The following is a 27,548-nucleotide window of genomic DNA, read 5'->3' on the forward strand; positions in this document are numbered from 1 at the left end:
TGTAAATGATCAAATTGTTATTAAATGTTACGAAGAAGGTAACAGTAAGCAGTGTAATGTAAAGAGGGCATGCACTCATTGCCCATATCCTGCAATTAATCACTTATTGCAGTGGTGCTGTGTAAGCTCCCTTGCCTTTACAAGAATTAGGGATGTGTTTTCCAGCAGCACTGTCAAATCCCGTGGTGTGGTGTGCTTATCACACTAGGTACCTTAACCTAGCTGCGTACTCACCTTGCCGTGCTGTACTGATGCAGGATCCGTGCAATCCCTGCTTTGTGTTGCAGGGTGGCTGTGAACAGCCCGGTAAGCGGCTGCAGCAAGCTTCTACAGTGAGCGTGGTGGCAAATCAGCATTAAGCAATAGCGATGCTGCCGTTAACTGGTGGTGGAGGAAAAAAGCACTGCCTGGAAGTGTCGGATAAGTGCTGCCCGGTGAGTGCTCCCAGCTCAGCGACCACCTGCAGCACGGGAGCCGCCAGCTTCAGCCACGTGGCCGCGTCGATCTGAGCAGCTCCTTGCTTTGTGGTGGCACAGCAGGCATTTACTGACGGCCACAGAATCGCAGAACGTCCTGAGCTGGAAGGGACCCATAAGGTCCAGCTCCTGGATTCACACTTCACCATCCAAAACTGAGCTCTGATACGTCCATTACAAACACCTTGTAAGCTTTGGTGCTGCCATGGGAAAGCACGCAGCTGCTACTTTCCTCTTCGCTCACAAATCCACGTTTTTTTTTCCCTTATTCTTTCTTTGCTGCTGACGGAGCACTGAGCAGCAGCGTCCCATACCGCCTGGCAGTTTTTCTACACTGCCGGCGCTGCAGCCGTTGTCGAGGGCAGGTGCGCGGCTCGCACGCCGGATTACTGAACCGACTGACAAACAAAAACTCCGCAATAGCCGCTTTCCGCCGTTTGTTACCAGGTGCCGGCTAAGGGACGGAGGGAAACCCTGCGGCCGCGCGTGCGCGCTGCACGCCCCCTGTCAAGCCACGCGCATGCGCTCTCGCCCCCGTCCTCGGGCTCTCCTGCGCCTGCGCGGCGGCGCGCGAACGGAGCGGCGGAGAGCGGCTGGGGCTGCGCTGCGAGGGGGGAAATGGCGGCCGCGGTGCTGGCGGCGCCGGAGGGCGGCTCCGCCGCGATGCCGATGGGGAGCGCGGCGACGTGTCCTCCTCCGGCCGGCCCCGCGGGCCCCGGCTCGTGGAGCCGATCCTTGGACCGAGCTTTGGAAGAAGCGGCGGCCAGCGGCACGCTCAGCCTGAGCGGCAGGAAGCTGCGCGATTACCCGCGGGCCAGCGCCGCCAACCACGACCTCAGCGATACCACCCGAGCCGGTGAGAGACGGGGCGGGACGGGCAGCGCCCGCAGCGCCGTGCCCGGCCCCGAGGGGCGGAGGGGCGCGGTGGGGGCACGGGGCGCCCGGTGCCCGCTATCGGCGATGCCGTGCCGCCTCCCGAGCCGCTGCGCCGCGCGGTTCCGCTCCGCTCCCCGCCCTTCTCGGCGCTCCGCCGGGGCGGGTTGGGGTCTGCCGGCAGCGGGGCGGGGGATCCCTCCGTGAGGCCGGCCGTTCTGCCTCCGGTTCGGTGTTACCGAGGATGAGTTTTACAGAGGCTTTTTGCGGCGCCTTCTGCTCGCGGATGTGGTTTTTGCCAGCCAACTTCTTGTTTTGGTGTACGTGTGTGCAGACATCTGTGTGTGTGCGCGTACCTGTACGCACTCCTGTCCTTGCCCTGCCCTGCCGGCTGTCAGGTGTGCTGAAGGCAGAGCTGTGGGCACCTGCTGCTGCTCTGCGGCTCTTGGTTTGAGTTTGTAGCTCCTCGAGACAAACGTGGTGAGTTTGACTTGACAGTCTCTAACGCAAAGCTCCTTGTCGGGGTATGAACTGCTGTTTGTCTGCTTGAAGGGTTCTCCACAAGTGTGGCTCCACGATGGAGGCATAGTGGGTTAATCTGCAGTGAATGCTCCATAGGTTGGTGGGAGATTGGGGCTTTTTGTTTATAATGCCATTCACTTACTGTACTCTTAAACAATTTGTGGGAATTCTTGTTTCCACCGAGGTTCCCATCTATTGTGATGAACATTTGCATTGTCGTTGTTCAAGAAGCATTAAATTCTAATAAGCAGCAATGCATGCCGTACACATTTGTGTGCTTATTATCACAATGAGCCTTACCAAGAGCAAGAACTGCTCCTAAGTTATAAGAAGGAAAGCTTGTTAAGTGAGGGGGGACATCCTCTTTGAATTGTCAGCTTTTAACACCGCTGTAGGCAACTTCATTGTGTACCTTTTTTTTTTTTTTTTTTGTTAGTGCTGTTTATTCAATGACTTTTTTGCTTTGGAGAAGGCTGAGCCAGGGAATAAATTCCACACAGGTGTTTCTGATCCTCAGTTGTCAGCTCGGGTACAGGTTTAGTCCACACCTTTCTCAGTGTTGATTTCTTTGTGTTGTGAAACTTGCAGCTACGTGGTAGTAGCCACAAATAACTCTGTAACAAGCATAGATGTGTGTTAGGTGTAATAAACACCTAGAATAACTCAGTGGAGCGTAGACTGGAGACTCGCTGCCTTCTTGCACGCTGTGCTGCAAAGACTTGAAGCAATTTGATGTTTCCCAAAAAATCAATGCAGTTGCTTCAAAGCTGTAAAAATAAAGGTGAAAGAATATATATTCAAATCTTAATCCATTTTATGTGCCAGAATAGACGCTTCTCTGGCATGAATCACGTCATACTGGTACACCTCATTGCTATTCTTACAGTAACAGAAATAATTGCATGTTGTTGTTGCCTCCATCTTCAAGATGTGGCAGCGAATCGCATCCCTCCTTAATGTAATTACACTGCTAAAAGTGGCACCCGACATAGCCCCAAGCCTTAGCAGAACCAACAGGCTTGCCTGGAAGGAGCCACTGAGGCGGTCAGCAGGAGGAGCAGGGTTAGCTGGGTGCCCAGTGTAGGTTTTGAGGTCGGTGATGTGAGGACACAATCAGATATCAGCCCCAGAAAAGTGCATTTTGAAATGGGAAGTCTTTGTGAAAGGTGTGGGATCCTTCTTAGGTCAGGAGTTGATGGTTGTGCTATCTGCAGTGCTCAGGCTGCAGTAGCTGCTTGTTGCATAAACTCATTTCCTAATTCTATTTACTAACAGAATAAATAGTTTCACATGTGTGGGGATTCCAGAGGTATTTACTCCACCGAACCCCAATTTGTGTAACTTTATTTAAGCAGCTTGTATAATTCCCCCCCCTTCTTTGTTTTACCTGCTTTCAGGTGCCTCTGGACTGCATTGAGATCACTAGTAGCTGGGAGTCCAAAACACTGAAAAGGGAGTCCTGGAGGAGGGCTGTGCTCAACAAGTGTCCTGAAAGCAGTTACTGGTTTTGTTTTTGTTTTTTTTTGTCAAACTGTAGAAAAGACCAGTTATAAAAAGCACGTGTTTATTTCTGATGCATACTAGGAATAAGTACTTGAGCTTTTTCCTACATGGTGTTTCTATACAGTTTTCAGGATAAATTGCATGCAGCTCCTCCTCCTCATCACCTGGCTGCAGTAAGGGAATAAACAGAAGATCTGTTATTTGTCAGTGGGAAAACCAGGTTCCTCATGCAATCACTGGCCTCAATCACAGAACTTTTTACTGGAAATATCACAGCCTCAGCTGCCTCTGGGTGCTGCTGCCTTCCGGCTGCCGAAGCCCCATGCATTTGGAACCACTGCTCAGGACAGGCAGTGGAGTTAACGCTGGGTTCCTGGCTGTTTCGTACTCTAGCTGGAGTTAAGATCACGTAAGAGGTAAGGATTAGAAGAGAGAAAAAGCAGCTTAAAATCACGCTGGAGGTGGTCCATGTGTGAGAGCTGCGGTGGGTGAGCAGGAGGGCGGCTCGTGCTGTGTGTGATGCAGCTGTCTGTGAGGATGGCTCGTGCCCAGGGAGCCGTGGTGATGGTAACCTGGGCACTGAGAGAGGGCAGGCAGCTGTTCCTTGTGCTCATCCCTTGCAGCTCGGGGGTTTAGGAAATGACTCAAGATTACAAATATCACTGATGATGAATAATGAGTAAACTTGGTTAGCAAGGCAAGGATGTGTGTCTCTTTGGTTCAAGCTCCTTCATTTAACAGCTGCTATCCATCCCCATTTTATCTGGATTGAATTATGACCCATTTGTTCATTCCACTCTCGTTTTCAACCATGGAATAGGAAAAGAAATGGCTGTAAACCATCCGAGTTAAATTTGAAAGGAAACGGAGTTGCGTTTTGCCAGTTGTAATGCAGACTCTGATGTCATTGTTTGACAGCCTTCCCAGTGGCCTGAAGCATATATTGAACAGAGGAACGATTTGTCAGACCCACCGTGACAGCTGTAATTACCTAAACCACTCGCCGTCTCCATTTTTTAAGGAGAAAATATGGATGTGTGGGTTTATGTGATATAAAAAAATGGCGTGGCAATGGGCTAGTAAGATAATTATGTGCTGTGCACTATGTCTTGCTTCTGGAAGACGCTAATAGTGAAAAAGGGCTCTGGAAAGGAAGAGAAAAACTGCCTACTGCTGCCTGTTGAATGAATTTGCCATTAAGGTGTCTGTGGTTCCCTTTACAGCAGCTCTGCACAGAAACAGTAGAAGCTGAATGTACTCTCAGTAAAATTTCTGTGTGCTCGCTGCTTGCGTGCACTTATTTAGAAAGATTACAGTGACCGTATGAGCATTCTGCACTAAGAGGTCTCTCTGGTATCCTCGTTCCTGCCAGAAGTTCAGTTGCAATTACTCGATGAACACAGAACGGGTTGAGAAGTACACTGTATCTCATCCAGGTCTTGCTTTTTTTTGTTACCTTCTAAATGTAGAGAGAAGCTGGCTGTGCTTGTTGAATGCTTTGTGTTGGGTTTCGATGGAGGCTGAGGCTTGCAGTGCTGCTCACAGCTTCTTGGTGCTCAGGTGGTCTTTTTGCTTTGTGCTTTACAGAAGCTGGGAAAGTGGAGTCTGAGCTTGTAGTTTCCAAGACTTGTTGCATTAAAAGTAATACGTTACATTTGGAACACCCTTATTTTCCTGAGTTGATTTAGAAAAATAAAAATAAAGGAATCCTACAGTCCAACTTTTACTACCAGTAAACCCTTCTAAGTGGTGCTCAGAATTACATGTGTCTTTAGTTACTTCTCCATAGTCTTCCACTTCCCCACCTCAATCTTAATCAGATCTTTTTTTTTAATAAGCACTAATCTGCGTGCAACGTCTTAATTATTTTTGATTACAACTGTAGCTGTGTAAGAAGTGGAGAGGAGAGGGGTGAGAGGCTCTGTGTGAAAAACTTCCTCTCTTTTAAGAGGAAGTTCTCCACCCTCAGAGGGTGGTGAGGCACTGGAACAGGTTGCCCAAGGATGTTGTGGATGCCCCATCCCTGCAGGCATTCAAGGCCAGGCTGGATGTGGCTCTGGGCAGCCTGGGCAGGTGGTTGGCAGCCCTGTACATAGCAGGGGGGTTGAAACCAGACGATCTTTGTGGTCCTTTTCAACCCAGGGCATTCTATGAGAGGTGGATGTATCGAGTTCTGCAATCGCATGAAGGACAGGTAGGAGTTCAGCTGCTGTGCAGTTGGACAGGCCCTGGGGCTGCTTGCTGCATTGCCATCAGCAGGCAGGGCGGAAAGGCTATATGAGGCGTAATTAGTTTCTCAAGTATAAGAACCGGCAGTAAAGAATTAGTTATAACAAACAGCACAAATTATATGGCACGTGTTCAAAACAACATCGCACAGCAGCTAAGGAAAAGGCTCTAACTCAATTCAAGGGCTCTTCTCTCTTTCCTGATGAATGGTGTGGTTTCCAGTGGTGTCCAGGCAGAACAGCAGCGGTGCGCACAGCTGAAGCCCTGGGCTGACCTCCCCCTCTGCATCACACGGCTCCAACCCTGTGCTGTAAACCTCTTACTGACAGAGTGCAGGAGGCTCTTTGGAGTGAGGAGAGCCTTTGTTCTTTGCCAGCTGGTAATGTCATTGATTTGAAACTCGGAGCAGTGCAGTCGCAGAGCTCTCTATATGTAGGCGAGGCACTCCAGCATGAGGATACACCCAGCAAATCCCTCTTGCAGTGCAGCCCAGGTGTTGACCCTTGGAACATAGCAAAGCCTGCTCTTTGTGGAGACCTGTAGGATTGAATGAGCATCTGTTGTTTTCCCCGCTGCTCAAAAACGGTGTGGATTTTACTCTCTTTATTCTGGGTATTCATGAAACTCAGCTGTGAATATAGGAATGTGTTACTGTTGCTTTGGGCTCTGGCTGGTGCTCCCTACTGCTGAAAAGGTCTCAAACACTGCTGTTCCATGTGATCTCTGTAGCTGGGGCAGGCTGGCTTCCTCCTTGTGTTTGTGGCCTGTCCCCAGTAGTGTGCCATTGTCTCTTCTGTCCCCTTTTCATGTTTTTTCATCTGCTTCAGCCCAGCTTCTGCCTCAGAGCCTCTTTTTCTTTCCTTTTTAACCTATCTCAAATGGCTCACGCGTTGCCATCTACATTCTTCTTATCCAGGCTGTTACTGTGGTAAAGATGAGTAATCTATTTCTTTAACGTTTAGTAGAAAATTCCTTTTATATCCAATGAGACCATTAATTTTAGGCTGCTGATGAGACAAGTAGTAATTTAAACCTGCTTAATTCATGATTACTATTATTTATGGCCTTGTAATTTACCTCTCTGTTCAGTCACACAGCCCAAGGCTTCTATTGGCCACTGGGTTGGTGTCATACACGCTGTTCTGCAGGAGTAAAAGAGTCATTGAGCACAATAATGGCAGTACAATTATGTGCTTGTCACTGCATTGACTCCTAGCTCAGCTATGGAATAAATGTTTTTGTAAAGGGCAATAACTGAATGTGGTTATGGGCCATAAAATATCTGCTACTCGCCTTTATTCTTCTACCTTGCCAAAGGGCAGGTGGATTTTTGCTTAGTAGGGGAGAAAAAAAAAAGAAAAGATGTTTGGGAGCCATCTCTGCTAAAGCAGCAGGCTGATTGTTTGAGCTATAAATGTGTTGCAGAATAGGCAAGCATCTTATATTTTATGACTGCTGTTGTGCAAATGCACATCATTTAGTGATGCCTGTGTCGGGACATTGTTATAATTGCCATTAAAAGTTATGCGGTATGAAGAAAAGCCCAGAAGCTTTCCCCAGACTTCACTGGTGATTACGTACTGCCTGCTTTTCTGCGGATGCTGGAGGATGTTTTTCATGGAGAATGCTTTTTTTCCACTCATTCACATGAGCTGATACTGTTCGGTCTGTCCTGTAGTCACTGTTCTCCTTGAAAATACTATTTTACTCTTTTCCCTGTTATTGAATAATTAGTGTGTAGGTAGCACTTGGGTGAGATAAGGTGCACTGGAAGTGGTACTTCTTCCATGTGCTTCTAGTGCACATTATTTGGATGTGAGTTATGTGACGGATGTAATCCTTTAAGCATCTGCCGCCTTTGTTTTTACAAATATGTGCTTAAATTAAAAGTTCCTCTTTTAATTTGTTCAGAAGGACGTGGAGCTGCTGGAGTGAGTCCAAGGGAGGCCATGGGGATGCTCGTAGGGCAGGAGCACCTCTCCTATGGGGACAGGCTGAGCAAGTTGGTGTGCTCAGGCTGAGGAAGGGAATGCTGCAGGAGGTTTCAGTACTTGAAGGACCCCACAGGAAAGGTGAGGAGGGGCTCTTCAGCAGGGAGTGCAGTGATAGGGCAAGGGGTAACATCTTTAAACTACGAGAGAGGAGATTTAGGTTAGGTGATAGGAGGAAATTGTTTACTCAGAGAGCAGTGAGGTGGTGGCACTGCTGCCCAGAGCTGTGGGTGCCCCATCCCTGGAAGCACCAAGGCCTGTTGGACAGCCCTGGGCAGCCTTAGATGGTGGCACAGCCAGCCAAGGGCAGGGAGTAGGGCTGGGTGGGCTTTGAGGTCTCATCCAAACCATTCTGTGGTTCTGGGGTTGTATTTCTCAATCTGACTGCATCCTTTCAATGTGATGCAGTTCTTTTCAAGTTTTGACCACACTGAATATGCAATAGATGGAAATGCAGGGACTTTTTAGAAGCACTCATTGCAAGCTGTTCGTGCAGATTCTGGTATAAATTTAACGAGGCATTGTCTCCTCAGTCATGGGGGTGGGATTTCCTTTTCTGATGAGTGACCACAACACATGTCTCTGGAGCTTTCTCACTAGTAACCAGCAGCGCATCTGATACCTGACAACTGCTCAGGAGCTCGGGGATTACAGGAGCAAATAAACCCAAAAGGCTGACTGGAATCATGAGAGCTGCTCATTGCTCTTGCAGGGCACTGATGCGATGCAGTGCATGAAGCAGAGGCTCTGTAGCTTGGCCTGGCCAACTACTACTGCACACATGGAGAAGCAGTTTATACTTTTGTGTTTCTCAAGTAGAGGCAGTTTGGTCTATGTTGTAATCATATTGGAAGAAAATGTATTAATGTGTCAAATAGATGATGCTTCTTATTTTTGGCTGTTATATTTCAACGCTGTTTTTGACCGTAATCATAGAATGGCCCTTCTGTCACCACGTCTCCCATTTCTTTGCACCTTGCTTTTCCTGCACCGTTTGTGCAGTGCACGCTGTGCTGGGCTGTGTGAGGTGTGCATGGAGCTGTGCAGCAGAACTTCACAGGCAGCCACGTCGTTTTCAAGTGAGAGAACACAGTTTGTGCCCCATGAGCAGAGAGGAAAAGTAGAAATGGTAAGCCACCTATCTTATGTGTGGGACTTGGGTTTTGTTTCATTTCCAGTGTGATGGTGCACGAGCATTAACTTGTTTGAAAGTGTTTTATATGCTGCTGTCTTTTCTTTCCATGCAACTTGATTTGAAACAGCATGACTAAATGATGTAATCTCCTAACATCACATGTTGTGCAGGGATAAGCAGCACACAGGAGGAACTGGGCATGCTGACAGTTTTAAAGCTGAAAACACCCTACTTCACAAGCAGAGAATAAGAGACCTCAGTTCACGGAGCAGTCGGCCTACCTCTGACATGCAGTCTCATCAGAGATGAGAAGATGAATGGAGTTCAAAATGCAAATGGCATTGTGTTTCTGTGCTCCTTGTTTCTCTTATGTGGTATTTCTTCTTTGGCTGTCGCTGCAGTTTCATAGGGATGGAGAACTTATTGTTTGTGAGGAACATCAGATATTATCAGGTGATACACACTGTGAACTAAAATGGTGTTATTTCCCAACGAATTTTATGGCCGTGCCCTTCACAAGTTTCTCTTGCAGTCTGGTGAGTTTTGCTTAACTTCTGTTAGAAGCACAGGAGTAGAAACACAGAAATGCAGTCTTGGGATACTCTGTGACCTTATAGTTGAGCACCAAGAGATGAGTATTGTTTTCAGGGTAGGACGAGTTCCGCTGTTGTAAGGCCACCATGGTTGTTAACACCTCAGCACCATTTGTGTATAAACTTCACGTTCCCTGCTTGACTCACATTTTCCTACCCACGTAGCTTTCTTGTTGCTGATCACTTCCACATTTATACTGAAGCTAAATTAATCACTTAATGTGCTGTTTTTATCATGTATTTTCTTAAATTAAAAAACCAATTGCATGGTGTGGCCAATTAGTGAAAATATGTCCCATGTGATTCATTGGCATTCTTCTTGCTGTGCACATGGACTGTGTGTCTTACACTCTAGCTCTATTTTCAAAGCTTCTACGTGCTGTTTGCTTTAAAATTCCTTTATTTTTGGGTTGATTTGTTTAGTTGGGTATTCCTTTTGGACCTAGAGATGCTGTAAGTGGGTTGGGGGTGGGGAAAGATGGGTTACGTGCTTCACACCTCCCCTGGCTGCTGTTGGGTTTCTTACATTTGTGAACGAATGCTTTCTTTTTTTCCCTCACATCTTTGTGCATAGGCTGAGCTATAAAAGTCAGAATGTTAGAGTCCTCCTTATGAAATGCAGCAGCGGTGCTCTCTGCAAGTGGAACTCTTGTTGCTGTGCGCTGTGCTCAGGCTTTACCAAGAGTTTTCAACATGAAGCTTTCGTTCTCTTCCTCCCCCTTCAGTACTGAGCTGCTGTAGGTGCAGCTGTCACACGTACAGAGCTGTCTGCAGCCTTTCAGAGGGAGGCACCCCTTCCATGTGGACCAGCCAAAAACAGCAGTGACTGCTGCAGCTTGAGAGTAATTTGCATGGCTGACTCATAGGAAAGAAGTGGGCTGTTAAGCTGGGATTGGTTGGGGTTTCATTTTGAAAAACTTATTTTCAGTTGTAATCAGACTGCTTGGTCATCTCTGCTGCGAGAGATTCATGAGGTTTAATTTTTTGGGGAAAAGTCATGCACAAGTTGATTCAAAATATTAATGTGAGATGGTAACGTTCGTTTTGATTGCCTTGCTGCTTTTGTTCAGCATGTTTGGCCTTTCAGATAGTGGTGTATGAAACGGTGACCACCAATTCTGTGATCTTTGATCTTTACTAATGCCTCTGTGATGTGTTTTCAACTGAAGGCGACTTTTATGGCTTCCAGATTCAAAATATATTTTATATCGTGAACGTATGTTTTGACAATGGCTGTCATTTATCCCCCCATTTGGCTGCTCTCTCCGATACAGGATACTTTCCACACGTATCCTATACCCTTGTTTAATTTCTTGACTCGGAGATGGCTCGTATCATGCAGATGACTTGGTAAGTCTCCAGCTCCTTTTCAGGAATTCTGGCTATAATTGTCCTATTGAACATTGCAGCACTGCTTGTGTAAAGCATAACAGGCTTTTTTTGTTAGGAATGATGTCAGCATGAGAGATGGCCTCAAGGAGTCATTAAAAGAACACAGGACTTTTGACTGTTAGGGCTTTATTGACTTTCCTCCTCAATGAAATACCATCCTGCTGAAGGCAGATCAGTGTCTGCAGTGGTGGAAGGCGTGTTTGGTGACCTTACAGCTTAGTGTGATGGAGCTGCAGCTAAATACCATAAACATGGAGGCACTCTATAAAGAGCTTTGCAGAAATGCATAACAACAGGCATAACGTTTTATAGAAATGCTTGGCTTTCTCTGAAAATAATTGGCCTTTTAATGGGAAATTACTCTCTTGTTTTTTTTAAGACCTATGAGTTTTCAGTTCAGGTTTGAACTGGATTGTTTCTAATTCTCCACAGAATGCATAAATGCATTTGTAGCTAAAACTTCTTTCGTTGTGCATTATCCACCTATTGCTGACTTTGATATATCATTCGATTTACATTGTCTGCAGCGGGGGGGAGGGGAGGGGAAATGAGGTAAGGTAGTGCATTCCTACCAATCAGTTGTAATGTAAGGGGAACATGCAGAGTGATCTGAGATGCACTGTTGTGCTGCAGCTGGCTGCAGGACCCCCAGGTCCACCAGCACTGCCTTAGGGCTGGGCTGGGTCAGCACTGCATAGCAGGGTCTGATGCTCTCCTGTCAGCGGGGCCTTTACATATTTTATATCATCTGCTTTATGACGTGTATTAATCTGTGGGTTTGCTTTATCCACATGCTTTGCCCCCTTGCTCCTGTCTCCAAATAACTGAGTGTTGTCTGTGGATTTTATGCAATAGACTCTAGATACCATGCTAGATACCACAGTCTAATCATGGAGCTAATATTTAGCATATGTTGGTTGTGTCCTTCTTTTCCCTGGTAAAGCTGTATGTGTAGTATAGTTTCTTGGCAGGAATCTTTTCTATTTTAAACAACAGCTTGTGTGTGCAGTGCCATATGCGCAGACTGCATGCTGCATGGAATAAATGGAAAAGGGGGAGAAGTGAAACAGAAGGAGATGATGATGTGCATGAAGACCTAGAAGCCCTCTGCGTGTTTACTGACACGTCTGTGGACCATGAAAAAATGTGTTTCTTTAGACTTACAGAAGTAAGGAAATGAAAAGTTGCTATAGAGAAGGCAAAGCCTTTTCTCTGGCAAGAAGCAAAAGTCTTCCTATTGCAGGACTATCTTAGCCACCTGTTCTGCAGGTGGTTCTGTCCTCTATTTGGAGTATGCTCCCAATACAGCTTACTGAGATACAAGGACAGTAGCAATTAAAAACAAACAAACAGATTTCTTAAATTAAGGAAAGTACAGGGAGGAAGTAGAGAAGGAAAGCTGCGTTTCATGCTGTGTGTGCTGGGTTGAGGGCCTGAATCTGCAAATCTGAAGCATGCAGTATCTGTAAGTAGGTGGTATTGCAGCAAAGCGTTTGCAACGTGAGCTTAGTCTCCTTTTTTAGTGAAGGCTTTTTACTCCTGATGGTTGCCTAATGAAGGAAAATAGAATGTGTAAGTAATGAGAACTTTGATCTGATTCCAAGTCATGTCTGCTTAGATAATTTCTGTAAACACTTCTTTTTCCCAAAGTCACCTTCTTTGTTCCACCTTCCAAGCTTTGTCACAAAGGCAGGGCTCCTGCTTGCTTGGCAGTGCGCAGATAAGAGCTGCTGACCTCATGGTTCTGCTGGAGATGCAGAGTTCAGATAGATCCTCCCAAGTCAGCTTCAGGCGACATTTACGAGAACAGTTTAAGCAGCATAAAAATAGTCTGAACTAACTTGACTGTTTTCTTGCACGGTGTGGATTGGGAAATGCTCATGCAAGCATTGCAGAATCAGTAGCTTACAGCGCAGTGGGGAGTGTCCAAAAGAAGTGATAGTTTAACACCGGTATAAGTGGACCCCAGAGCGAGCATTTCCAAGGCTTTCAGATACCATTTTGTACTCTTCTGGTTAGAATAGCATGAAAGGTTGGCCACGCAGGTGGCTTTTCTTTCTTTCTTTTAGACAAAGTCAATGGGGAGTAGGTTTGAGTCGAGCCAAATGAGCCTCCTTTGATCCGGGTTTATCAGTGAGGGAGTGTGTGCTGCCTTACCAGCTTTGTAGGCATAGTCCAAAGGCTGCTTTTCCTGCAAATAAATAGTGTATATATATGTTATGCAAAAAGAAGAATCTGCAATGCAGCTAGCTAGCAATGAACAGAACTTCCTCAATTTAACAGGATTTGGTGACCTGGAGATCCTGGTTCATTTCCTCAGTGTTAGCTATCTTGCAACACTGCATTGCTACTTTCACTTATATTTGTTTGTTTGACTTGATATTTTAGGGCTGTGTAAAACAGAAGCATGACTGTTCTGTTGGCTGTCTGAATTAGTGAGGAAATTGAGTGAAGTTACTGGAAGATAGAAGATCACAAGGGAGTGGAGGGTAGTAAAAATGTGTTGTAAGTGGAGTGTATGTAAAAGCTTTATAAACATCCAACTGCATGGGGGGGGTTAGAATTAATCCTTATTTTCAAGCATGGATATACAGTTCCATTTTGCCCACACCATCAGTGCTGTAGCAGCACGTACAGTCACAGTTTGTGTTCTGCCTGTACTCTGTCCTCCTGTCTGCTGACCGGTCATAAGGCCCAGCTGCTGGCTCATCTGACTTCCTTCAGCATGGTTCTCATCTAAAGTCTCCAAATTCTTCTCCCTACTCATCTGAGAAGCGGTGGCATCTCATTCCTGAAGTTCTCAATTTGCTCCACCACGTGCCTTCCTTAAAATACTATGCAATGTCAACAAGTACGTATAATAAGGAGAAACCTTGGGAATGGATCCCTGGACGCTGCCCTGTCCTGGTTACTCTGAAGCTCAAGTTTGTTAGTATCTCGTGTAGTGAAGAAGCAGAAAGGTGCAGATCTGTGGTTACTGTAAGCCAGCTGGTCTGATCATGGGGCTGCCTCCAGTCGTGGTCCCTCTCTTGCCTGTACACGTAGCCTCATCATCTCCCTGGTATTGATGTGTTAGAGCTCACACAGCAGCACCGTGAATCAGATCGTGCCTCAGAAGGGCTGAGTCTATTTGTGGCTTTGGTTTTTTTCACAGGATTTGCTCGCAGTAATGAGACCCAACTGGCTGTGTGGTTGTACCATCAGCAGCGCTGGCACAGCAGAGGGATGATAAGGCATGGCCAATGAGGAATGCTTCCCTTCTGTCACACTGCTGGGTTAGATTGGCTGATTGCGAAGCCACAGTGTGCGTTGAAGCAGAAATAAATAAGGCTGACATCAGTTTGGTTTGTCTAGGCTACTGATTGGCCTGCTGCAGAGCCACAGCTAGAGGAGAAGCAGCCGAAGTGTGTTGATATTGGGAAGTTTCAGCTCCCTGTAGGGATTAGAGCCTCTCACTTGTGTCTGTTTGCCAGTAATCACACACAGACAACTGCGTTCTGGTGGTGTTTTGCAGTTTCCAGCATTTATTTTATGTTGGAAATTGATGCTAGAAGTTGGGGACTGTATTTCATCATAGGACTAGAAAAATAACAAGGGTGAGAACACTCTTTGTTGTGCCTGGACAGTGGTGCTATTGCACTGACAACGCAGATGGAGCAGCCTCATCTCAGTTCAGTAAGTGGCACCTTCTTTTGCCCTGACTTAACACAAGAGGCATATCTTAAGATGCATAGGAAAACAGTTGGGAAGAGTTGGGGTTTGGCAGGATTAGCAGGTAGATGGTAAAGTCATGAGATGACATTTCTGAGGTTTGTTTGAAATTAATGTGATGAAAGCAGTGGTGTTGCATCACAGCAGGAAGAGGTAAAATCACCCCTGTGGCAGGAAATCCGCCGAGTGTGCAGCGAATCTCTGAGGATTCCAGTGTTGTCAATGCTTGAAAAGGAAAATATTCCCAGGCAGTGAGTGGAGAGACGAAGTCTCAGAACTGTGTCTGAGAGGTATTCTTATGGTGTTTTTTAGTCTCCTTGCGCAAGAAAATGGTCTATTACAGTAATGGTTATTACTGGTGTAATAACACCAGTAGCTCATCTGTTTGAGGCTGTGCTTTCATTTCATTCATTTACTTTTAAGTCATTTTATGTGTATTTTCCCTTTAAATCAGTAGGGTTTCAATTACTGCTCCTGGGTTTTCCTTTCAAGTTCTGAGAAGTTCTGGAGGTGGAACATCAATCCATGAAAATAGGATCGACATGCATGTGTTTATTTGGTTAATAGATTGAATGGCGAGCACCAAAAAGCAAAGTTAATGTTTGGATAACAGTGTGCTTTGAACACAAAAATACAAATAATGGTTCTGGTAGTGTTGGTTCTAAATGTCATAACTGAGCTGTCAGAGGAAGTCACGAAGTCTCTCCAGATTTCTGCTTAGTGACATTATCTAAAGATGCCCATAACAAACAGTCAATTTGCAGGGAGCTGCAGTTATAAAGGAGCTGGTCGAGTGGGCTGCTTTCCGTATCTGTCAGATTACATCAACTGCTTCATTGCTTTGTTTGAAGCTGCTGTGGGAACAGCCTTCTTGTTATTGCTGGGAGACCGTGGAGTTTGTGTATGTAAAGAAACATCCCTGCTGATGGGGATCCCAGGTTGTGAACGTTGCTCTTGAACAGCCATCCTTTGTCCTCCTCAGGTGGTTGATTCCACCTTTTTTCTGGCTGTCAATCCCAGTCATTGGTTGGCCGCTGTAATTATTTATATTGAAATATATTTTCTCTGTAGGCTAATAAAACTTGCATTCTTCTAGTTTAAAGGAAAACCATGAGAGTACTTCTAAGTTAAAACACATGCTTGGTGGTGTCAGGGAAAAGAGGAATGTTCTTGCCCTCCAGCAGAAGCCATCTCAGCTGGGCTCACATGGGGCGGCAGCCACCAGCCCCACTGCATCCATCACTGCTGCCACACACCTGCAGCTGGGCTCAGCACAGGGCCCACCATCCCCAGCTGCTGCTATGGCACAGTCTTCTTTCTCGTCTCTCACTAAGAGCTTCGTTCCAAAGAATGCTTTCCCTTTGCCAAAATTCCTCATGATCTTGCCTTCAAGGAAACACATCCATTTTTAGCAGGCTAGGAGAGCCTTTTTCTTTTCTTCTTTTTTTTTTTTTTTTTTAAAGCAGATTTCTGTTAATGGTTGCTTTAACCCATGAAAGCTGAACACAAATGAATCACTTCTAGTTCAAGTTACAGTTATCTGTATTTCACTCATATTTTTAGTCCTAGTAAAATTCAGCATTTGTGCTTTTGAAGGGGGAAAATTATCATGCTTGCTGTGTGCATTTCATGCTCTGTCAGGTAACGAGGGTTTGTACAATTAAACCAGATGCTTTTGATTTACCTCACTTCCACTTTCTGCTTTGGAAAAGCAGCAAGTGCTGCTGTATGCAGGTGTACGGCACCACCGGGCTGCTGGGATTCTTTTCCACTTCTCTCCTGCTTTTGTTAGAGCTGTTCCTTTCACTCGGGTATTTTTAGGAAGACAGTGAGAAAGAGAACAGAGTGGAGTGGCTTCGTGCAATGACTGCTTTTCCCAACTCGATTCTGGTCCCATTGCTTGCTGCTTTCTGCAGTGGGAGAGGGCCCCACAGCCATTGACCAAAGACAAACGTCCCCAGTCCTCGGGAGGCCGGCCTTGGAGGGCTGTGCTCTTGTTGGAGGTTTGGGGTTGGGAAACAGAGCAGATATTTTCCTGGTGGATCTCCCTCTTATCTCCACATTTGAGCCCAAGAAAACGTGGTTTCTCTGTGTGAGGTGGTGGTGTTGTGAGTGTGGTTGTGAGTAAAAGTGCTGCAGAGTTACCAGCCAAACTTGTAATAGGTCAGACCCGATTTGAGTGAATGCATTGCTGCCTCAAAACTCAGCTCTGAGGGGAGGCTGGCAGAGCTCGGTCATTGCTGCTGATGGCTTTGGTGTCTGATTTTGCAGAGTCGTTTCTCAAGAAATACTGAATCATGGTCAGTGTCCAGCGCTCGCATGCTATGGGAGTCCAGACAACAGACCAGCATGTAAACACTCGGTCTCAAACATTCTTTGGTATGATAAAGTGAAAGAAAAAGCAACAGAGATTTATCCTGTTTATGCTTAAACCTTTTCCAAAACAGTGCAATGCTTTTCTTTGTGCCTCCTCTGCCAGAAAGCTACCACATTTGGTGGTAGTTTTGATTAAAGTTTGTCTCCTGCCCAGCGGGAAATGTTGGATCACGAAGAAATAGCAAATCTTGCTGCTCGCTGTGAGCACTTCTCTGCAGCCAGGAAAGGCTGGGGATTGAAATCCTTGCACTGCATGGTTGGATGGCAGGGTTCAGATGGGATCTGTGCAAAGCAGGGAATGCCCTCTGTGGTACAGAGAGTGTGTGTAGGTGCTACATGGAAACGTGCACTATGCACACTGTGCTGTGTATTTGAGACTAGAGATTAGAAACTGAGATTTCTGTGCAACAGAGCACATGAAAGGAGGCTGGGAGGAGAGTACTTGTGGTCTTTGGTTGAAACCTCATTTCATTTTGGTTTGTTTAAAAAAAAAAAATTTTTTTCATTATGGCAGCACTCACTCTATACCAGTGATTGAAAAAAAAAATCTGTAAATCCATAATGTGAGGATGATCGTGGAACAGAGATCTGAAGCTGGGCTCTGGGCATTCTAAACTAGCTCCCTTAAGCTTCATGCAGTTTGGGATGTGAAAGCATGGCTATGAAAGGAATGTTGCATCTGCCTCTCATTGTCACTATCAGATTTTGAAATATGTTGATTTATTTCCCTTGTGAAATGAGAATCACTTCATAATCTTGAAAATTTTGCAGGCAGGATGGCAGAATGGAATCCTGTCCAGTGCTTGCCACGATGCGATGGAGAATATGCAGATAATACTTGCCCTCAGGAAGTTGAAGATAGCTTCTCAGAAAGGGTCTTCTTTTCTTCCCCTTCAGATTTGTCACGGAACAGACTGTCAGAGCTTCCAGCAGAAGCATGTCACTTCGTCTCCCTCGAGAGCCTTAATTTGTACCAGAACTGCATTCGATACATCCCAGAGGCTGTTTTGAACTTACAGTCTTTAACGTTTCTAAATATCAGGTAATGATTGCCTTAAAAATTTTGCTTCAGCATCAGTAGTCTAGGTTTTTAAATTCGAGTGCTTCCATGAATAATAGACACTGTGTCATCATCTCATTGTTGTATTGTATGTATTTGAAACAAAGCAGCCTGAACCAGTCTCGCCCACTTGGATGGGTTGGGGAACATAAGGATTAAGCTGCAACTTGTAGAAGTGAAGTATGAGGAAGGAAGCTAATTCCAATGTAAGATACTCACAGAGAAAGTTCCAGTAGTTTTCGGTTAGTATGCCTGTATTTCCCATGAAAGAGGGTATTGTTGTTGGATGGTCCATGAAATTCAGATCTGGGCACCTGAGTGCTGATGGAATATAATAGCTCTTTGCTATGTTTTGTTTTGAAGGAGAGTCGTTTTCCTTTTATAATCCATTCTTATCCTGCGTGATTCTCATCTGAGGTCACAGTCTCGTCATATGACCTCCTATTCGCTTTAATAGTAGTCTGTCGTGAAAGGTACAGACTGGATTTTGGAGCAGCCAAATTCATCATACCGAGATTCTCGATCCACATGACTTACTGAATATTTCAAGTATATTTCTAATTGAGTAGCTAGTGACTTTCTCTGTGGCATTTTGTATGCGCTCACCTGCAGCGCTGCCTCTTCGCTGGCTTTTGGGTGGCGAGTTTTCAGCAGTGCCCGAAAGGTCCCAGAAATGTCACGTTCCCCAGCACTGAGTTCAGAGCATCAAGATGTGCTTGGTACTTGATATTCAGAGCATGCTCAGACACAGCTAGATAAAGCAATGCTGCTTCAAGAAACTGTAAAGACTTTGTGGAACTAATTTTACAGTAATTATACAGAAACTGAGTTGATGAACAAAATAGCGTGTGCTTTTTGTGTGTTAAGATGAGAGGTGACTTCTCATGACACTTCTGATGATCTGATTTTCTTTCTGTCTGAAAAGTCGAAACCAGCTTTCAACGTTGCCAGTACACCTCTGTAGTCTACCACTAAAGGTTCTGATAGCAAGTAATAATAAGCTGGTTTCAATACCTGAAGAAATTGGGCAGCTCAGACAGCTGACAGAGCTCGTGAGTATACAGTTATTTTTTAACTATCACTACTTAATCTTAAGGGATTTAATTAAGTTAATTAAATCAATTTAATTTGATGTGTTTAAGAGGTTCAGATGTGCTTCAGATAATCTGATAAAAACTGCTCAGTAATTAAGATGCTCTCTGGGGACGTGCATGATGAATATTCTGTCTCTCATTCTGCTAAGAGCTTTGTGATGGTAAACCAGTCACTTGCGTGCACTAGCAACTTAAATCTGCTTTTGGCCTAAAAAGGATTTGAATCTGTCATAGCATCTCCCTCTGTGTCAGTGTGGAGGGCACTCACTCTTTGCTCGTGCTATGTAGGATGTGAGCTGTAACGAAATACAGACCATACCTCCGCAGATCGGCAGTTTGGAATCCTTACGGGACCTAAATGTCAGAAGGAATCATTTGGTGCGTTTACCTGAAGGTGAGATTAAGTCTGTTGGTTGTAGCAGCTGAACTTGAAGCACTTCTTTATTTTTAATGCCTTTTTATTGCTGTGAGAACCAACAGCAGTTACGTTTAATTATTCGTAAAATAGATACGTGGAATTTTATATACTTTTAAATCTAAATTAAATACTTATTTTCTTCTTCCAGAGCTCGCTGAGTTGCCTTTGATTCGATTAGATTTCTCCTGCAATAAAATAACAACGATCCCAGTTTGTTATAGGAACCTCAGACATCTGCAAACCATCATGTTAGAGAACAACCCTCTCCAGTCACCCCCTGCACAGGTAAACTGCGGTTGGGAGTTCACATGCCTAGTTTAATTAAAAAGGGTGGAACAAAAAGCTGAGGGATTGTATTAGAACCTTTACTTAGGAACAACAGAACTTTAAATAACTGGCATTTTCTGAAAGTGTTAAATATTCAGCACGGCTTGAAAAAAATCCATTTTTCTTTTATTTATCCCGTTAGTCTCACCTGTGGCATTATATGAAAAATTCCCCTGTTAGCACTGTGCTAATATTAGCAGGAGATTTCAGATGGCTGTAGTTTTAGGAAGGGCATAGGAGAGAGGAAGCTCTGTTAGGCAGAGCTGGTTTTGTGCCGCTCAAATGTCAAAGTGTTGGCTGAGGTCTCGGCACTGCTGTGTGCTGATTCACTTAGCAGAAGTGCTCCAATTGGCCTTTGAACTAGAGACTGCAATATGGTTAGTGACTAATTCCTTTTTTAATGTATAATCCGTTGAGAATTACAGGTTCTACTGTAAGCTGCTGCTTCTGAATCAAGAGCAGCACTTGCTGAAACCTGTCATCTCCATAAGGTTTTGCCTCAGGTTTTTGCCTCCCTTTAGAAAGCAAAGAAGCTGTGGCTGGCTTCATTCACATCACATTTGAGCTTGCTTTGGCAGTCTGCCACTGCCATTCAAAGCTGGGCATGGGTGGGATGCATCTGTTCTTATGCCAAGGTTATAAATTCTAGTAGTTGTACATGCTTGTATCTTATTTGCATGCTGAGATTTTAGCATCCAGCTGACAGAGTTGCATGCAGACCAGATGTACTTGGAAGAGAGCTTCCATTTGTCTCACAGGCATGTGATGACACTGTTTCAGTAAAATGCAGCAAGGTTAGAAGAAAAGATGCATTGGTTGGCATGAATGTGCTCATTTGTTATTCTTCACTGCAGATTAAAGCTCTGTTGATTATTTTGAAAATGCGTTATAAAATTATACTTACTTCTCTTTTCTTATTTTGTAGATATGCATAAAAGGCAAAATTCACATATTTAAATATCTCAACATAGAAGCATGCAAGATAGCTCCGGATTTGCCTGATTATGATAGGAGACCCATGGGATTTGGATCTTGGTAAGTTCTGCACCATCCAAGTTCTCAGTTTTTGATGCTCTTCAGAAAAGCTTTGTCAGCCTCCTGAATTAAAAAGAAAAGAAAAAAAAAAAAAAAAAAAAAAAAAAGAGAAAGTAGATCCAAGAACGATTGTTCTTTGGCATGCTCATTGCTGGGTGTGTTTGAAGACCATCAGCTGTGTTATATCATGGTATATTCTAGCAAGGTACTGCTTTATAAGAAGCAAAGAATAGTTTGGAAGACAACCTTGGAAATAACATCTGAAAGGCAATGTTGGAAGTAATGTACAGTAAAAGGAACATGTTGGCATCTTCGTAGTGCAGGGGGCATGCTGACAGGTGTTCACTTTATAAAATCTCAATATTTTCTAATGCTCACTGAAGTGTACCCCAATGTGATTTGTAACCCTTGTACGGAACTTTATAACCGCTGTGCTCGAGCTGCAGGTGTAAATGCTGATCTCCACCCCATTAGCAAACTGTTATTCTTGGCAAGCTTTCACTTGGCAGTATTGCTGAGTATTGTAACACAAATATTGGAACAGTCAGCTGTATCAGCTGCTGAGTTTGAAGATGTCTGGAGAAAAGCAAGAGTTAAGATTTATTTCTGTTACATGAAGCAAAAGAAAGGAAGTCAGTGAAGTATGAGACTAAATATGTGTAAGAATTACCTCAGTCACCTTGGAAAATAGTAATAATGTGTGGAGAAGTAAGTTGCTAAAGGATGTACTGCTCTCTTAGCAGCAATAAAACAAACCAGAGGGCCTCACAATAAATCATGAGTCAGATTTCTGAAGCAGGGTTTGCATGAGGGACTGACAGTGATTTCAGCAGCACTGAGCACCTTAACTTACTCTTCTGTGTGAGGTCAGCTTGAGTATTTTATGAGTGTTACTCACTTTCCTAGAAGATAAGCTGTTGCAGATAGTACTGTGTGCAGTACTGTCCTATTCCTGACAAGAGGAGGCTCTGAAAGATAAACTGTTGTGATCACTCTCTGACGTATTTTATTTTTTAAAGAGAAATTCCAAAACAAATGCTGTCTGTAACTATGGATTACTACTACAGTTTTCATTAATTGCTTTTCTGACACAAGGATTAATGCGTGTTAATCATAGCTTGGAATTCTGACTATACAAAAAGACGAAAATATGTATCAAAGGGCTTTTCCATGTGTGAGATGTAACCAAGTAGCCGTTTTGATGCTCTTCAGTTCTGTGTAGCAGTTCACATTAGGGAAGGGTTCTCAGAAGGTTCTGAGAATACCAGTGCCCTCAAAATGGAAATATATGGCAAACAGATTTTTTTCTTCCCCCTCAATGAAGCAATATTTTTTATCTGTTGTTTATGTTCTGAACTGCTAGCATAAAAGCATTGTTCTGCTGCCAGTGTCTCAAATTAATTGCAGTGGGCAATTTTATCTTGTCTTCTTCCCACCCCAAACAGGAATTATTTTTTTCCTCCCTTATTTTTTTGCTAAGGCTTCATTGTGCATCTGAGCTTTCTGCTCAGATACCAGCTGTAGAAGTGGGCCTTCTTTGGTATAACTCAAACACCGAGAAGATCTCAGAGCCTGTCTTTTGGTGTCCATCTGCAGATGCACAGAAGATATATAGCCTCATATTTCTCATCTGTAGCTCTTCATTCCTCTTGTTACTTTGTCTGTTTGAAAACACAGCCAGCCCAGGGTAGGAATATAAAAAAGGGCAGCAAAGCTGTAGAAGTCCCACGCATGCATATGCTGCTGCCTAAATAACAGCAACAAGAATCATTTAAAAGTAAGTAATTCCTGAACGAGAGATTTTAAGGGAGCAGCAACCTGAGAGCAGTACCATCAGGAAGATGGCCTGCAATTTGGTCATGATGGGTGAAGCAATTAGCTTCCCAAAGTTCGTTCTTCCATGTGTATTGTGTAGTAATTACTGCTGCAGTTCTCCCTGGGGCTGCGAGTGCCAGTAGGACAGTTGGGCCATTGTGAAATGCCATCTGCAGCGGGGCAGACAAGTCCCATTGTCTCTCTGCTACAGCAATCTGCGGCAGTTGCCAGGCCTGACATCTGTGATGGCTGTGCTGCTGAATTCTGGCATTTCTGAGCCTCAGCTTTTGAGAACTGCGTGGCCCTTTGGCTGTACGTATTGTCATACAGGCACATGTCTGATGCCCTCATCCAGACGTGTCAGTGGCAGTCAGGCTCCACAGAGGAAAACTGTACTTCTGTATTTATTATGTTATGGAGTATTTGAAATGTCCTGCTTACTATGCAGCTTCTGAGCAAGATAATTACGATGCAGAAGACAGTTGGGTAGTGTATTCTGCATATGTTTGTGTAGAATAAATTTATCCTCATATTCGTGTATTTTTAGTAATAGATGCTTTTATGCTGATTTGTGGAAAAACGTTGTAGGAAGAAAACAGAAATGTTTCTCAACCAAAACATACCAGTGATGAAAAATGAAAGCTCGACTTACTAAGCAGTGAAATAACAATTCTGATTTCTTTGTTACCATTTCTGTTAGGTCATGTTTGAAGGATAGGTAAGTACTTTTGGATCAGGTTATCTGTTAAAGGTGTGAGATGTGCAGGTGGACGGTTGATTGAGAGGAATATTTCAAGTTAGAAACACATCCTTCTTGTTCTGCGTGGCAAATGCAGTGTGATGCTTTCCAGTATGCTAACACTGTGCTTGGTAGCCTATTCTGCTTTTAGTAGCTGTAATAGCTGACAAATTTTCAGTGGTGTTTATATTACTGTATCTAAAACATTGTGTTTGACAGCCATGAGGAACTTTATTCCAGTCGTCCATATGGAGCACTTGATTCTGGCTTCAATAGTGTTGACAGTGGAGACAAAAGATGGTCGGGGAATGAAGTAAGTATTGAAAATCATTTTTGTTAAGTGCCATATTGTATGAGAAAGAAAACTGCTAAGTGTACATCTGGAAGCACATTCAGTAGGTAACGTAAAATGTTTCTTCATTGTTTTCTGAAGCCAACAGATGAGTTCTCAGACCTCCCTTTACGTGTGGCAGAAATCACTAAAGAGCAGAGAGTGCGAAGAGAAAATCAGTATCAAGAAAACCGAGGGAGCACAGTCGTAACCAATGGTGGAGGTAAATGGTGATCTTTGGCTAACAGTACTTATTGTTGTCATTATTAGAGTTTTAGAATATTTGCTATGAGCAATAGGATGTCCAAAGACAAAGAACAGAGTAAGATTCAGAAAGACTGTTGTGTAAACAGTATTTTATGTAAAAGCAAAATCAGACAGCATGAGAATTAGGATTTTCAGGGAGATGTTATGTCAGCTTCTGCATATATGCCACAATTGTGTGAGGTCACTTGAGTACTTTGAATAGTGTTTTGGAATCTTGAATTTCAGCTCATAATGTTTTGCTGCTTGAGCTACTTGGAGAAATTACAGCAGCAGTGAATGGTCTGTGCTGTGTGTCCACTGCTTTCGCAACAGGATGAGCAGTTTTGTCAGGGAGTTCCTGACAAAGCAGGAATCCAGCAGTGGATGTGCCTTGCTCAAGAATCTCAAGTCTTAATCCAAACATGTGAGCAGCTTAGAGGTGCAGGTACTTATAACATGATTGTGTTTTTAGACCTCAATTTGTTGCCCCGCGATCTTAAAATGGCACTTTTTCATTTGTTCTATGGATGACAGTGCTTCCCATGTTTCTTGATCTCCACAGTCTTTATCCATTTTAACTTGCAGTAATCTGCTACCGCTGGCTTAAAATTCAGTCCTCTTTTTGTTACCATGACTAGTTTTAGCATTCTTTCACTTCTGTGTTTTTCAGTCATTCCTTCTTCTTTTCACTCACTACCACGTCTACTGATTAAATTTTCTTCTGCTGTTTTCCATTTCTCCTAAGGGTTCCAGCTCATGCACCCTATCTGAGTAACCTTCCCAACAACTTCCATCTTCCTCATCCATCTCCTGTTCTTTTCCTTCCTCCTCTCCATATTCAGCTTTTGCCATCTTGTTTTATTAGTCTTACTCTTTACAGTGAAATTCTGGCCAAGTTAGAAGAATTGAAAACATGATGTTAAGGGAAGCTGTGGGCAGCCTTCATAACAGGTAGTGCTGCCAGCTGCACCTCTGAGACTTAACTTTATTTTGCTCTTTGGGTTTTGTACACCAGGCATTTCAAAATTCCTCATTAGTCTTTAAAGTGGAGCACAGTCAGTGCAAGTCTCGGCATATGACTGCCAGTGACCCAGGAGATCCCTGTTAGTTTTTTGCTTCTAACACTGTTGCTGATGTATTTCACCTTCTACTGTAATATTATTATTAATGTTTAATAAGCAAGGCTGGAAAGAAGGTGGTTGTGGTGTACGTGGTGTGGCTTTTGTTGGGTATCTTTGAGTGCGGTGTGGTTTTTTGTTTGGTGGTGTTTTTTGGTGGTGGTGATGGTCGATGTTGTTGTTGTTCTTGTTGTTCAGTTTTTTAGAATTTGAAACTGAGATGGAGATAAAAATGAAGCCAAAATGTATAGGAATGCTGTTCTGGATGGGTGTAGTAGCAGAGGAGGTGGCTTTGGCAGTAACAGTTGCTAGATTGTGTGGTGAGGCAAAGAGAGGTCTGTTGTAGGCAAGCAGGAAAGAGGCGGAGGAGTAGGAAAAGAATGTCTGTAAGAGAGTCTATAGCAAGTCTGGGGAGAGTTTCAAGGTCATGAAAGCTTTAGTACTCAGAAAAGGAGCTCGTGCTTTCCCTGCATCCACAGCACTGGGTTTTTCACTAAGCTAGTTTACTCAGTGTCACGACTCTCAGAATTCCTGGGCAAAATGCACATTCTGTGTACATAAAATAAGACTTCTGTGATATTTTATGTTGTTTTCTAGGGTTTTCTTGCTTTCTGTAACATGTTCCATTATTTCCACTTACGCTTTTTGTAACCATTGCATCTGTGTCCAGATAACTTGATCATGCTCCTCTGTCCTGTTGTAGTAGTAAAAACAGGAGAGCTATGTCATAACCATCCTAATTTTTCTGAAGGAGATGAGTTAGAAACGAGATAAATTCAGCATGTACACAGATAACTGCACAATCTGTTAGCTGATAGACGCTTTCCAGCATTGAGACAGTTATGATATTGATTTTTGGTTATTGCTGAAGTATCCGCAGCCAACAGTTCAGAGCTACGTTTTGTATGTTCCTCATTGCTTTCTGAAAACCATGGATTTTATCGTTACCTCAAAATCTGATGTTAAACAAACATTAGCAGGCAGGATCCAACACCTTTGAGGCTGAGCTTTCCAGAGGGAAGGAAGCCAGTAGGACCTCAGTTCCTGGCACTGTTTTTGTGTTGTTTATTTTCTCCTCCTGTTGGTCGTCTAATGATGGGTGTTTCCTTTGTGTGTGTATGTCAAGTGGAACACGATCTCGATCAGATCGACTATATTGATAGCTGTGCCACGGAAGAGGAGGAGGAAGAGGTGAGGCAACCCAAGTGCGTGGACTCAGACAGCCTCAGCTCACAATTCATGGCATATATTGACCAGCGGCGAATCTCTAATGAGGTGGTGCTTTTACTTTAATTAAATTCACATCCACAGGAAAGCCTTTGTGTTTGTATTAATGCTTCTTGTCCTCACAGGTTTGCTTATGGAGGGGAAAAAAATAAAAGAAGACATTAGTATGGTCTGGTCTGATCTGAGGGGTCTGTCGAGCTTTGTGGAGGGTCAGGACTGAAGTGTTAAGCTGCTCCTGAGTGTCCTTTGGGAGCTGTGGGATGAGTCTAAAGCAGCCACACTTCCGCTGCATTGTGGGTTTTTGCAAGCCTTGTGCTTTAGGTTTGTGTGAAGTGAATGGTTTTCCAGAGGAGTATTGTCATCAGAAAGCACAGAAGTTAATGCTTCTGAGTGATAACTGGTGATACCTAAGATTTTCATGTTTACCTGATGAATTACTCAATGAATAAATGGCTTTTTTAAGGGAAAAAAATGCTCATTGCCAGCTTAAAGACTTACTATGTGAATTTTGCAGCTCCGTTAATTTGGCTGTTCTTGTTGATTACAAGGAAACTCACTGCCACGAGCATACGTTTTATGTTTAGACTAACTTCAGTACTCAGACTTTTCAGAAAGCCCACTATATTCTGCAAACAGTTTCTGTCTCTTTCAGTTTTGAGCAGGGCTCTGAGGTGTCACCACAGGTTACAGATTTGGATACGAATCTGAACAGGAAACGTTGTACTTTGAGATCAATCTGGCGTGCAGCTGCTTTTGCTGACTGAGAACATGGAGTTAAAAGAGCAGTGGATAAAAGTATTGAGATGGGCTAGACGGCTTTCCAGCCAGCTTTTTGCAAATATCTGGGTACAGGCATGAGTAGCTCTGGACTGTTCTCTTACAGACACTTCACACACACATACATAAACACACACACAAAAAAAAGTCTCTTTGTTCTTTCCTCCCAGCAAGTCTAAACAGTATCTTTTTCATTTTTGTTCTGAAGTATCTTTCTGTTCAAGCTGGTATGTAATACTTGCACTGCAATGCTGCATTTCAGAAATCTCCATAACCACCATCTAATTCCTGAGAGTCACAATATGTGCACCTATTTACCCACATCATGCAGATGCAGAACTGGACAAAATTGGAAAACATCTCTGTTCCAACTGCAGCAGCCTCTGCTGCGAACGCTGTGTATTTTTGGATGGCAGACGTGGCAGAGTCTCTCAGAAGTCAAACCCTAGCAGTGGGTTTTTAGCCCCATCGCGTTTCTTTTTACATTCTGTGAGTCTTTAAGTAGTGCCTGCATGCACAGCTTCACAGTTCAGCAGATCATTATATATGCTGCATAAGCA

The 27,548-nt window shown here is 44.0% G+C and overlaps 1 protein-coding gene across 14 annotated transcripts in view; it reads left to right on the forward strand.

The window, feature by feature from the left end:
* Positions 1-988: 988 nt before the first annotated feature.
* The window catches only part of LRCH3 (leucine rich repeats and calponin homology domain containing 3), a 51,440-nt gene continuing 24,880 nt past the window's right edge, over positions 989-27,548 (forward strand). For 6 of the 14 annotated variants that reach the window (XM_085232618.1, XM_085232623.1, XM_085232620.1 and 3 more), the window contains exons 1-9: positions 991-1,332; positions 17,699-17,843; positions 18,787-18,913; positions 19,244-19,349; positions 19,522-19,658; positions 20,626-20,735; positions 23,509-23,602; positions 23,723-23,843; positions 26,111-26,259. In XM_085232618.1, coding sequence (XP_085088744.1) covers positions 1,095-1,332; positions 17,699-17,843; positions 18,787-18,913; positions 19,244-19,349; positions 19,522-19,658; positions 20,626-20,735; positions 23,509-23,602; positions 23,723-23,843; positions 26,111-26,259 — 1,227 coding nt within the window. In that variant the 5' untranslated portion in view covers positions 991-1,094. Of the gene's footprint in view, positions 1,333-17,698; positions 17,844-18,786; positions 18,914-19,243; positions 19,350-19,521; positions 19,659-20,625; positions 20,736-23,508; positions 23,603-23,722; positions 23,844-26,110; positions 26,260-27,548 lie in introns of all 14 variants that reach the window. The other 8 variants (XM_085232619.1, XM_085232627.1, XM_085232632.1 and 5 more) reach the window with 3 other exon arrangements.

Source organism: Meleagris gallopavo, chromosome 11 (genome assembly GCF_905368555.1).
Source record: "Meleagris gallopavo chromosome 11, MGAL_WU_HG_1.1, whole genome shotgun sequence".
NCBI lineage: Eukaryota > Metazoa > Chordata > Aves > Galliformes > Phasianidae > Meleagris > Meleagris gallopavo.